Source organism: Mauremys reevesii, linkage group 1 (assembly GCF_016161935.1).
Source record: "Mauremys reevesii isolate NIE-2019 linkage group 1, ASM1616193v1, whole genome shotgun sequence".
NCBI classification, from domain to species: Eukaryota; Metazoa; Chordata; order Testudines; family Geoemydidae; genus Mauremys; species Mauremys reevesii.
The window spans coordinates 108,320,304-108,333,822 of record NC_052623.1 but is presented as its reverse complement, the minus strand read 5'-3'; the positions used below and the strand labels follow the sequence as shown (position 1 = coordinate 108,333,822).

Below are 13,519 nucleotides of genomic sequence, written 5' to 3'. Positions count from 1 at the left end.
AAACGTACAAAGGGCGTCTGAGACCAGCACGTTCCGATTCTTTCTCCAGGGCTCCGAGGAATGATCTGAGTGCAAAGGCTCGAACTTGAAGTCTTCCCCGGCCACCTACTCAGTTTTTACTTTTTGTGCCACTTTCGATCGGATTTGTTCTTTCTGAGCCCTGTGTAAAGGGACCTTTGGGAGAGTCTGACCCCAAGGAGACAGCCCAGTGTTGACTCTAATTTGCCATTTCTTGCCTCGTTGCAAAAAGTTGCCCGGTGCTGTTGAGATTCGCAAGATCTGGAGAGAGTATTGACCGAACAACCGTCATCATAACAAACGTGTAGACGTGAAGAAAGTGGCATTGAGTGACAGACAAGGAAGGGCGAGAAAATTCACACCCGAGTTGAGAGTCTCTAATTATCTGTTGCAAATTCAGGCTCCACATCTCTTTGAAGTGGCTTTGCATTTCAAAATCCTGTTTATTTAAGACTGTCCGTGGCTAATTGTTTTGTAACAAAATAAACTTTGAAAACTGTAATTAAGAGACCCCGTGGGAAATGCTGACAGCCAGGGTCAACGTGACAGGATGGAGCGAAAAATACCGACTGAAAATATCAAAAAGTGGGAGTAAGGGCCCGGGAGGACGGAGAGCTTTCTCTCATTATCTCTGTTATTAAAGTATACGCTATATGTGGCTTCATATGATAAAGTTGACGACGTGAAGTTCCATAATAGCGATTCTCCCAGTGAAACGTAATTAAAGTCAGGAAGCACGACCTGAAAATAGGGAAATATAATTACACCGCAAGTACAGGTTGGATGCAGAGAGGGATAAACTCCACTTTAATCCTTTTTATCTCATGTATAACATTGCCAGTACCTCGCAGCCATAGACATTGTTTGAGCCTTTATGACAAGCTGCGTAAAAGTTTTTTTTTTGAATTGTTCTTTTTAATACTATAATCGGATGGAAAGGTGTTAAACCGTGGTTGGAGTCTCATCTTGCATTGTACTATCGTGATCATGAACATAGCGATGGCGTTTTTTTTAATTGTTCATGTTATTAACAGTAAGATTATATTATAGCGTTTTAAGGGGATCACCTGTCACGCACAAGGCCCCACCCGAAGACAGAATCTCGAGGGCTGAGGTGTGTAAGTGACACACGCGACACCCAACCAGAGCCTCCGCTCCTGCAGCAGCCCTATGAGCGCGGGCTGAAGGGGAGGATGGGCTGAGTTTATATTGCTATGACAGCACGCTAGGAGCGGTTACATTTGTTCAGGGAGACTCCAAGCGGCGGCAGCAGCAGCGACTTGGAGCCTGAAGGAGCAGGGGAGGGAAAGGCTGCAGCTCGCCCGGCTCTTTCTCTCTCTCTGTCTCACACACGCACAAGCCACCTACTCAGCGGCAGCAGAGGCACTCCAAGCCCAGGGGCTCCTGCCTGTCTCTGGCTGGGTCTGCCCGCTTGCCACCCGGCGCTGGGCACGCACTGCAGATCTCGAGTGGAAGAAGCAAGAAGAGGGGAGATTTTGACGCTAGGAGCCGCCCCCCCCCATCTCAGCACACAGCGGGGACAGCACCCCCGCGCCGGGGGCGGGCATGGAACCCTGCGGATGCGCTTTCCAGCGGCCCCGGGAGCTGATACTCGAAGTGGATTTATAGAGCGAAGCTTCCCTTCGCCATCCCTGCAACTGCCCGGGCCGGTGGCCGCACGGATTGCACGCGCCGGGGAGCAGGGAGCACAACCAGAGACCCAGGGGGATCCTCCTGGCGGAGGCCGGGTCACTTCTCCCCTTTAATCGCCCCCATCTCCAGTTCTGCTCGGTTTCTATTTTAGGCGATCCCCAGGCGCCGTGACCGTGGATGGCGCACTGGATCCAAAGCGGAGTTGGCAGTTTGAGTGGCGTCTTGCAAGCCAGCCGGGAGCCCCCAAAGAGCAGGGAGGACTGAGGCGTTTGCATTGGTGGTGGCGTTGTTACTTCGGAGGTGGCTGGATTCTTATCTCGCCGGAGAATTTCCGACATGCCTGGGGCACAAATGACTCAGTAACGCTGCGTGCGGTTCTCACCAAGTGCTTCGTCGCTCGTCTTGTTGTTGGGTTTGTTTCTGGTCAGTCTTTCTTGCTGGGGGATACCGAGCGTCCACCCGCCCCCGCTGACCAGGTACGGGGAGTCGCACGGAGGAGTTGGCGAGGTTTGGGCAAGGGACTTGGAGCCGCTTTCGACCATGGCTGTGCGGAGGGGAGACTCCTCCCTTTGGAAGTACTGCTGGGGAGTTTTGATGGTTTTATGCAGAACTGCAATGGCCAGATCGATAGTTTTAGACCCGATCTATTGGAATTCCTCCAACCCCAAGTAAGTTTGCTTCTTTCTGCTTCATCCCTGCCCGCCCCCGCCCCATCGGGGTCTGATTTAATTTTAATGGCACAGCCAGCCAGCGAGGCCGACGTGGGTCCGTGGAGCTTGGAGAGCGCGAGTGGCAGGCACTGCGGTCCCAGGAGGCTGAGCTCCCGGCGGCGCCTGCTCTCACCCCGAGGGCAAGGTGCTGCCGCCGGGGTACTGCTGTGATTAATCGGGCACCACATGCGGAGCAAGTCCGGGCAGGGCACGGGCAGCGGGATCCTTGCGCTTCTCCTTACCCACCTTTCCGTGGCTCCCTATGCGCCGAGGCGATCCCTCGCCCTGCTCTCTCCCTCCCTCTGCTCAGGGCGCTCTCTCCAGGTTAGAAACTCTCCAACGCCCCAGTGCACTTCAGGATCTTGCCGCCCACTAAATACCCCCTCCCCCAGAAGACACCGGTGGCGGGGGGGATTTGTACACAGAGTCTGTCTCAATGGGGAGGGTATCACGATAGACCTTGCCCGGCTTCTGTTTCTCTGCAGGACAAATATAGACACGGCCATGGGGCCAGCTCCCGCTGTGCTTGGCAGGGGCCGCTCCCAGGGAGAGGCAGTGCCTTATGATTTGGAAGTCGGCGTTTTGCCTGAGCAAGAAGTGCAAGGATCCTGCCAGGGCTCTGGGACGGGGGAGATATGGGTGACGGAAGAGTAAAGGAGGATCCCTAGAGTGAAGTCTGTTGCTATTCCTGAGAGTTTTGCCCTTGACTTTAATGGGGCCAGAATTTCCCCTTTAGACTGCATACTCGATGGGGACGGGGGCCATGACTTCAGATGACTTTGCAGTTGCACAGCGCCTAACGCCAAATCTGACTGGGCCCCATGGGGGCTACAGTAATTGGATTCCGGCCTGGCTTTATTCTCCCAGCACTGGGAGAGGGCACGACTGAGTACAGAGCCTCTGGGCAGATGAGCTTTTTCATACAGATCCCCAGCAGGGCCAGATCCAGCGGGGCTCATTGCCAACCCTTGTAGCGCCTCACCTCCAGCAAAACAGGGAGTGCAGGTTGGTCCCACTTCCTTAGAGCAGCGGTGCTTTGTGCACTCTGAGAACTACTGCTCAACTTCTCCATGTGGAGATGCAGGGCCAGATTCAGCCCATTGACTTCAGTGAAGTTGCACCGGCTGACAGCAAGGCTAAATTTGGCCAGTGGACTTGATGAGAACAGGGCACATGCTTGTGAGTAATGTACTGAGTATTGTCCATCAGAGGGCATTTTCATGTCTCTAGTCAGAGCAGGCAGAAAGTATATGTGTTCTAAGATTTAATTATTAAGGCACAGTCTTAAAATATAGTCCTATTCTTTGAAAGTCTCCTCCTTAGGTGTATTGAGATTGTTACTTTTGGAAATAGGGATGTTATTTGCATAAGAAATCCTGGTGAAGAGAAAACTAGGCAATGATGCAAAGAGAACCTTCCTTGCTTTAAAACGTGTATTGTTCCAAACTGTTTTATTTATGCCACTGAGGCATATATCTAAAGTTGGCTTTGATAAACTTTGAAACCCATCAAAACTTTAGTGATATGGAAAGATTTTCTTTAGCATAGTCTGAACTCCCCCCTCACAGTATTATCAGGAAGGATAGTTTGATAATGAGTTTAGAAAGTTTTATGCTAAACATATTATTTAATGTATAATTTTAATTAAATGTGTTTAAAAACAAACCAGACACACAGAAGATCACAAATGTAAATTTCAGCATACTCACATTGTTTATTAACTGAATTCAGCTTTTCCCATTTAATCCATTTAGTAAATATCTGTAAAAGTGCCCTTAGATGAACAAGACATATTGGAAAGTGCCCAGAGAAGAGTGGAGTATTTCCTGAATCAGGGAACTAACTGTGTATTGGTAGCAAAACCCAGATTCTGACTGAAATTACACAAGCTTGGATTAGATCTAGGAACTGAAAATATTTATTAAGAAATCACATCCTAACTTCAACATTTATCTTCCACTGCTTTTAGAAGATAATTTATTATAGATGTCTCCTGACTTTTTTCAAGAATGGAAAGATTTATGAGTCCTTTGTAAAAATTTTACAGGAAAATTAAAAAGGACAATGTAGTTTTTAATTAAAATATGGAAAATGATTATCATGAACAGAAACATTTCAAATGCAGTTTTTTCTAGTTTTATATGACAAATGATCACATATACTATATGAGATGAAAAGCCAGTTTAAACAGAGCCACAGTTTAAACTAGATCTATGGACCTGCATTTATATGATGCTATCTAGTTAAATCCTTTCTCTGATTAAACACCAAATCTTTGAATAAGACAAACAAGACACTTTTAAAATGCCACCAGAATTCCTGAACTCACAGATTGGTGGCAAGACCAGGTTGCATTGCATTAGCAGGCCTGCAGTGACTGTTGAGAGAGATTTAGTACAATGGCAGAGGAACCAGAGCACCCACCCTGTGTCCACAGTCCAGTGATCAGTTTGTTCCTATAGAGGTCACTCTTCCAAAACAGAACAGTCTGTGCACCAGACCTTCCTCCATGCCATTCTTCCAGTCCTGGTTTACCTTCACTTTTTTTGCTTACACTGACAGCTTGCATTAGATATTTTCATTTCATTGATGCCTAAATAACCAAATTTTATCCCTGCTATAGTACAAGGTTCAGTGCCTATCATAGCAAATAAAAATAAAGTTTCAATTTTGCTAATTCTAAAAGATATTTTACTTCAAAAAGGTTTGAACATTATTAATGGCAGTTCTAATGATGCTACCTAATTACTTTTTCAACTTAAATTTACACTTAAAAAAATTGGTTCTGCCTGTTGATGTAATTGAGTTTTCTTGAGTGATTCATTGAAGTTTAATCACCACAGTGAAGAAGTACACTATTAAAATTAGTCTTTTTCAGTGGCTGGGCCTAGTGATTTATAGGGCACTTGGAGGCCTGTAGTTTGAGGAAGCTTACAAATGCATTAGCGATATTGCTGTTGGTGTGATTGCTCCACTTTTCAGGAGCAGGATTTCTTTCTAATTCTTGTCACAATGGTTTGCCTGAAGGGTACTGAATAATTTCTCCTTAGAAAAGGTCGATCTTTCACAGGTCTCAAGCTCAATACTAGGTTGAGAAATTAGAAAATTTCCTCCTGCTGCTGCCGGGAGGATCTGAGGATAGTGCAATATTAAAGATGCTTTCTATGTCTGTAATAAATAATTACCAGCTTTGGTGTTACAGCTAATTTATTTATGGAAGTTGCATGTATATTTCTGTTGAAAGTTTCAGTACATAAATCTTCTGTACAGGGTAGCAATTAAATGCCAGGGGAATTTATTAGTAAGTTTAATATAGAGGATGGAATAATAAATGTAGGCTGAGGGGAGCATACACTAAATTTGTTTTGTGTTTAGATTTAGAGGTCATAATTTTTAGCTGGCGACTGGGATAGAGTGCTCATGGTAGTCCTTTGAACATAAGATCAATGCCCCCTCCCCCATTACAGTTCTCTCTTTAGAGATCCACTTTCATTGCCTTGACTAAATCTTCAAATGTAATTTTAAAAAAACATAGTAAAAGGGAAGGAATAATCTATTGTCTATAACATTACATTTTTGGGAGAAATGGTTCAATTAAACGCCATCATAGTGGCTGTTTCGTGATAGACTTCTCATTTGCAGACTCTCTGACACTAAGCCATGTTCTTTAGAACATAAGGACAAATGATTATGAAAATGTAACTCCTGTTATTTGACACATTTCAATCAGGGAATATTTTCTCCATGTACCTAGAGATATTTTCCCCATGTACCATGTTTCCACCTAGAGAAATGAGATGCATAGATTGTGGGAATTACTTCAGTTTTATCTCACAGTGCACAACACTGCCTTTGTACTACATTGCAGAATGTAGTTTTATGGATTTTAGTCAAACATTACAGAGATCCACTTATCAACACAGTGTTTCTGGTGTCTGAGGCTACTGCTGTATGTGGTAGGCCTGTTAACAAAGCATTTTTCTGTCATAACACAATGAAGCCTCTCCATAAAAAGCTGTATTTTGTATACTGATTGTCTTAGGGAAGACAAATGGTAGCTAAATAATATCTATGATAACCTGATATATGTGGAATCTGCCACAATCAGCCTTTGAATAAATACCAATGTGTCAGAGATTGATAAAATAAACTACAATTGATGGCCCTGTTTAAACAGTCTATTCAAGAGCATATAAACCAGTCTGCCTCTCATTGTATCTGAAATTCTTATTTTTGTAGGTAAACAAATGCACATTCACTCCTGATTGAATAGCCCCTTGAACTATGCTCTGCAGTTTGCATTTGGGTTAATCTTGTCGGTTTTAATATAGAGAGAAAAAAGGACAAAGCACCAGGGGTGGAATTGTTAGTGCTTTCACATCCACATTCCTCACATTTTGTCAGGATGATAAACTGTAGGTAATGGACAGTCCTTGTTTCACAGGACAACTGAGCCAACCGAAGCACAAAGAGCTTGCTAAAACGATATCTCACAACATGTTTGGTCTCCTCTTTCTAGACAAGAATTTATTTGGGAATCCTGTGCCATGGGACTGCGCTCTTTAACCTTAACAATTACAGCTTCAAGCTGAAGAAACAGGAGCTGAAGGTTAAAATGATTTAAACACATGCTTCTAAATCTTACCCAAAACATAGCTGTTGACACTTCGCATGCTAGTGCAGAGAACTGTGAACAGTGTCCTCTGTCCCATTAGATATTTCTGACACCTATGACCAACTCCTAGCTCAGGTGAATTAGCAACATAAACCTCGAACAAGCCGAAGGCTGAATGTTTGACTCAGTGATTTTCTACAGCCCTTTGTACACAGGATCAGTTGGAGTATAAATGCTATATTATTTATAGTAATTATCTTAAAGCCTCTTATCTGTAAACCTTACTAAGGAAAAGCACTTTGATTAGTGTGGTAATTGTCTTTAGATAGGCAGTGACTGAAAGTCAAGCTGAAATCATTACATTTTTCTTTCTTTTTTTTCAACCTCTTTTTCTCCCATATTTTATTGTAATGAGCTCACATTGCTTTAGTATGGCACGTAGGGTATATCTCATGCTCACAAAACATTCCTATAATGGGAAATTACTTGAAATACCAAGATGACTACAGGGAGTGTTGGCAAAAATAGGTGTAGCAGCCATAATCAACTTTTTTTAGGGATCTAGTCTTAATGTATCATGCAACCTTACTACTCAAAATTGCTTATTACAAATGAGACACAATCTTCCTGAGAAAAATAGTGATTAAAATGTTATTCATGTGTGTCTAATCTCTGCCTTCTCTGGCTCCTGACATAAAGAAACCTGTTTTTCAGGTCATTTATCATACATCTACATAGATTTGTTTATGAGATCACCCTTTGTGCGATGTTGTGGACACTTAAATAGGAGTGTTCAACTGTCTAAAATGTTTTAATTAAAATACGCAGGTCCACAGAACTATAAACTTCTAGCCAAGACTTAAGTCTTTGGGTGATTTTTTTTTATTTTGGTATATGAAAAAAAAAGGAAGGGAGGATGGCAAATGGACAGTGTTAGAACAGCTTGGAAAAACTCCTGTGGCTTCATTGTCTCTTTAAAGCCAGAGAATACAAAGACATATGCAATTCAGCCCTTCTCCCATGATGGAAAATGTAAACCGTTGACACGGCTCCCATGTTTAACTTGTTTAATTCTCATTTTAAATTCAGTACTATACCAGCCGTGTGAACTCTGAAGATTTCTTTAGTAATCCATTTTGTAGTTCCGAATCAAAAACAAAGTGAAAAGGTCTGACACAATTTGCTTTTATTTTTAGGCAAATCAACCCCGGTCATAGTTAATAAGGGGATTACAACTCAGACTAGGTCTTTACAGATGTAATGTAAATCAAGGGCAGAGTATAAAGAAACTGATCCCTTTTGATTGAAGTATGGTAAAAAGGCATAGAGAAACTAGCAGCAGTAATCTGATTGTATGGCAATAAAACCACCATTTTCTGTCTTTCAGATAAAAATAATGTGGTAAATCCATGCAGTTCATAAGATGTAAAAGCAGATAAAGGGTGATGCCATGGCAACATATAGATTAGCTTGATGTTAGAAATGACACGTCTCTGAAAGGGGTGTTAGAAACTAAGGGCCTTGCTCCGGGCTGTAAGGTATTATGTGAGAACTGCACAAAACTTGGAGGCCAGGATTAGAAAGTATGAAAGGCCTACTTGTGGCTTGGGATGGTTAAAGTAGTAAAGAAAAGCTGCTCAGTTCTTGCTCATTGGTGGTGTATAATATGGTAAAAGTAGATTTCATTTACTGCTTTTTATTAAGATTTGGACTGATTAGAACTTCAGATCACTGCAATTGTTAGGATGTGGAAGATTTTCCTTTTTAACTCCTGGCCTAGCAGCAGCAGCAATTCTGTAGGATTAGCAGCACTTTGAGTTTGTTTCCTTAATCTATTTGGGCTTCAGGCAGCAACCTGCTGGCAAGGAATAGAGAGCAGAGGGGATAGGTAGAACTAGGGTTATCTGAAAAGAAAACAGAGACCTTTTGATTTCAGCCATCTTTCAGACTGTGGTCTCAATCTCACACTCCATGGGAGAAGCAAAGGTAAACATTCCGCATTGTCCTTTTCCCTTAGCGAGACGATTCTTGTACAATTTTTGTGTTTCCCACCCTGCAAACATATAAAAGAAAAAAAATCCAGCTTTAATTCAAATTAGCTAATAAAGCTGCTGATAGCCAAGTTGATATGGCTTAGTCCAGGTGGTATTTGCTCCTGAAAGGCAATCTGAAATCCAAAGTTGAATGAGATAGGCCCCCTGCAATTTAAAATCATTGGGCTAAATTCTCTGTTGGCCTAACTCTATTGACTGCAATGGAGTTAGGACAGCAAAGAATTTGGCTCTTTGTGTTGTCATTTATTTTAAGTGCTCTGTAGCTGTAAAAGTTGAGAAAAGATTTTGCTTGTTGCTGCTACACTGGTCCTTCATTGCCTCTTGTCCCAAACAGCTTTGTAAATAGCTTAAGACTTTTGTTTTTGCATTGTTTACCATCATAAACATCCGAAAAACAGAAAAAGGCCATAGACCAGCCTGTTGGGTTATTTGTTGTGTTGCAAACTACAGGTGCAGTCCAGAAAGGAATATTTGCTTTATTATCTGTTCATTTGTGTGCAAGGGGAAAAAAGCGGGAGTCTAGACACAGAAAAAAAACTCTGATACCATAACTATTGTCTCTTTTGATTAAGTGGGCCTTCCATGAGTTTGAGAAAATGAAACTCAGTGCTGTTTGCTGGCAGTGCCTTGGTCACTTTCTAGGTTTCTGAACTCTCAGGGAATAGGGAATTCAGAAAATTGCATTTTCAAATTTGCAGTTTTTGTCCTAGCTGATAGGTCTGACACAAATCCAGAGTCCCAAACCAAAATCGACATGCTTCTGAAGCTAATATGGTTTAACAAGTATTTATATGCACACACACCACCAGGTAGAGGGGGATTGAGCAGATTTGTGTAATATATGGAATCTGAAGCACTCAAAACATTTCTTCTATTCCAGTTTAACCTTCAGAAATCTATATAGAAAGATCCATTTCATTTGCTGAAATTCTGCAAAGTACGGGGGCACCCTCCTCTAATTTACAGGCTGGTCACATCCAAGCACCTTGCATTCTGCATTTGACAATGATTGCTAATGGGCCATTCAACTAAAGTATTTGCTTGTTAACAGGGAACAGAGCATGATAAATGTCCAGCAAGCTTGCGGCCTCCTTCAGCTTTTCAAATGCAGACTGGTGCATATTTATGGCAGGCAAATGACAAAAGAGGAAGCTGAATTACTCTGGCCTTATGCTTTCTGTTAGAACAAGGGTTAAAGTGATTAAAGAAATAATGCAAAAACCGATGTCCTTTGTTTGCTAACCATTATCCAACATTTAGCTTTCGAACCTACCTGTCATGTCACATTTCAGAAACGTACTAGATAATGTTATGTACATTTGGTGAGGCATAGGAAAGAGTAGGTGATCATTTATGTAATGTTTCGCATGCAGCAAAAGTCAGGTATGTCTATTTATGTTGTTCCTGTTGAGAATAATCAGCAGGCCGTATTCTCTTAAAATACTCTTCACTCGTATACATTACATTTAAAGATGTTCTTATGAACATCTGCAAGTAGTCCTGCAAAGGGGACCTTGAGGTTGGTGACTGCGTTCTCTGATTCCAAAAGAAAATAAATAGTAGGAGAAACTCATAAGAAAGAAAACAAGCCTCATTGCCCTCAGCCCATTTCTCTAAACAAAGTATGAAAACAAAGTGGCAGTATAAGAGCACTATTTAGTTTGCTCTCTCCATTCTCCAGTACATGAATAGGTAGATTTTCAAAATGGAGAGTATAAGGCAGGGGTTGGCAACCTCTGGCATGCGGCTCGCGTAAGCACCCTGGCGGGCTGGGCCAGTTTGTTTACCTGCCAGAGCGGTTCGCCGTCCCAGGCCAATGGGGGTGGTGGGAAGCCGCAGCCAGCACATCCCTCATCCGCGTTGCTTCCTACCGCCACCATTGGCCTGGGACGGCGAACTGTGGCCAGTGGGAGCTGCGGTCTGCCAAACCTGCCAACGTGGCAGGTAAACAAACTGGCCCGGCCCACCAGGGTGCTTACCCTGGCGAGCCGCATGCCAGAGGTTGCCGACCCCTGGTATAAGGTATGTGTACAAATTCTGTGAATGGGTAGAGGGTTCCCAGCACCATTTAGAATACATGGAACTGTATTCTAGTACCACAGCCTTTGCATATTAATTCTGTCTGAGGAAGAGTCTGCTCCATCTCCCACTGAAGTCAATGGCAAAATACCCATTGATTCCAGTCATGCAGGATCAGGCCCCCAAATACTTCACTGTATTCAAAGTCCTTAACTAAATCTATGACTACAAGACTCGATGAGAGAGTCTTGGGCCAAAATTCTCAAAAATGGGCAATTAAAGGTAGGCTTCTATATTTATATTCAGATAAAGGATCTGATTTTCAAATGTAGGCATTCATTTATGAAAATCTTGACCTTGTCCGTTTTATTACTTCATTTTCAAGAAGACAGACATGTTTAAGGCCCCAGTCCACCTCCGAATAAAGTTAAGTGGAAAGACTCCCAGTTACTTCAGTGGGAGTTAGATGGAGTCCTAAGGGAGCAACCTTCAGCTGTATAGCACCTTCTTTTATATTTTAAGATTTCAAGGTTGTTTTCTTTCAGTATATCTGAATCATAGTCCAGGTTTTTATTTTCTAGCAGTGTTGAAAGTTTGTAGTTTTATTTGGCATAAGAGAACAGTCCATTTTTTTTCTCTATCAGTTGCGTTATTCATAGGACTCTGCATCGATGTTGTGATTATATGTATTTTAAATATAAGTGAGAAGCGCAGGACCTCTGTCTTTCTTTTTTTGGCATCCCTGAGGAGCCAACACCCAGTGTTTCATTGCAGTATCAGCATGATAATTATAATGCAGCTGATTTAAACTTTGATGTAACAGTCTAGGCTTTCGTCTGGTTTTAAACACAGTTCCCCAGCCAAGAATGATTTACGGAGACTGATAGGAAATTGTATTGCTAGGTAAATCATTCCTGGTGCATGACATATACATATCATTGTAGAGTTTTTTAATCTATAGACATTTCAAAAAGGTGCATGTCTAAAGACTAAATTAACATTTCCAAGATTTTGTTCACCAGGACCAGACCTTTGCACATATTAAAGAATAACCAAAATATACATATTGCAAAATAAAGTGATGGCCTGTGCTACGCAGGGGGCTAGGCTCACAATGACCCCTTTTAGCCTTATAACCTATCACTTTCCGAATTATTTCTTAATGTTTTATTGTGTCTTTGTTAAAGATTTCTGTTTAATATATTATTAGTTACTCTTTGCAAAGAGCAGTGGGGCAAGATTGGCAATGGGTAGTGGCTGGATTAAGGGGGAAAGTATGTGTTAAAGCTAATGAGAAAGTCTGACTTTTTAAAAGAGAAAGTCAAGTCAAAATTGAATGCCATATTATTTTGGATTTGGGAATTCTGCCAGATTCCAGCCTGTCAGAGCTGAGAAGACTCAAATCAAGTCCAGGCCTATTTCTACGGCAGACTGGAATCCTGGCTTTTTGCCTTTGGGTCATTCAGTAAGACCCATCTGGCTTTTGATGTTCTTCAAGTTTGAAGCAGGTTGCTTAAGGAACTATGCAGTGAATACTGGTGAATCCATACATAGCTGCAGTTTTGACTCTCAAGTGGTGCGTCAGTTTGCATTTCCATTTTCACTGGTGCTAGCAGTCTGTTTTCTTATTGCCTGAACAGCAGTTGGTTTCTATACCTGACTGGATAAAAGTGCAAATTTGGCGTTAGGAACATCTTGATTCCTTTTGGGGCTCGACAGTCACATTGCATTCACTGTCCACACTTCAGTTGCTTTCTTTATGTTTAATTAATTTCAGTTTAGTTCAGGAGCAGCCTGCTTTAATCACTGTGCAATGTTTAACCTTTGGGGGTTATTCAAGGTAATTCCAGAATGTGTAGGTTAGTTGAGCAGGGAAAATCATGTTGGCAGCCAAGATTGCTAGGCATGTTTGTAAAGACATGAATTTTTTGGGGAATCTGTATTGCTGTGAATTTACAGAAGTCAATCTGATTCCAGAGATTTTTCATGAAAGATAAAGGCCAAATCCTGCACAATTTATTCACATGTATAATCCATTGAGTTCAGTGGGTCTTTATGCAAGGGTAGAGCAAGCAGGATTTGTCCTTAAGTATGTTTGCTCTGAGAGACCCTGATTCAGGAAAGCATCCCTCTTCAACAGAGTTCTTAAGCATCTGTTTAACTGCTTTGCTAAAGAGGGAGGAATTTAGGCATGTGTTTATGTGCTTTCCTGAATTCAAACTAGAGTGAGAAGGCTTTTGATAATAAAAAATATAAATTTCTTCCTAGATTTTAGCTTTGTAAAATCCTTTACATTCGAGATGGGCCTGAATCAAACCCCAAGGCCTTCTATGCACTCTGGAATAGGCCCAATTCACCTATTGGTGGCAAGTAATTGATGTAGCTCAGTGACCCCCAAACTGTGGGGTGTGCCCCCCAAAGGGGCACAGAGGAACATTCGGGGGGGGGAG

At 42.3% G+C, this 13,519-nt stretch overlaps 1 protein-coding gene across 1 annotated transcript in view; it reads left to right on the top strand.

The window, feature by feature from the left end:
* Nucleotides 1-1,280: 1,280 nt before the first annotated feature.
* EFNB2 (ephrin B2) overlaps nt 1,281-13,519 on the top strand; it is a 53,685-nt gene continuing 41,446 nt past the window's right edge. Inside the window, exon 1 of the mRNA XM_039520335.1 lies at nt 1,281-2,339. Coding sequence (XP_039376269.1) covers nt 2,212-2,339 — 128 coding nt within the window. The 5' untranslated portion in view covers nt 1,281-2,211. The remainder of the gene's footprint in view (nt 2,340-13,519) is intronic.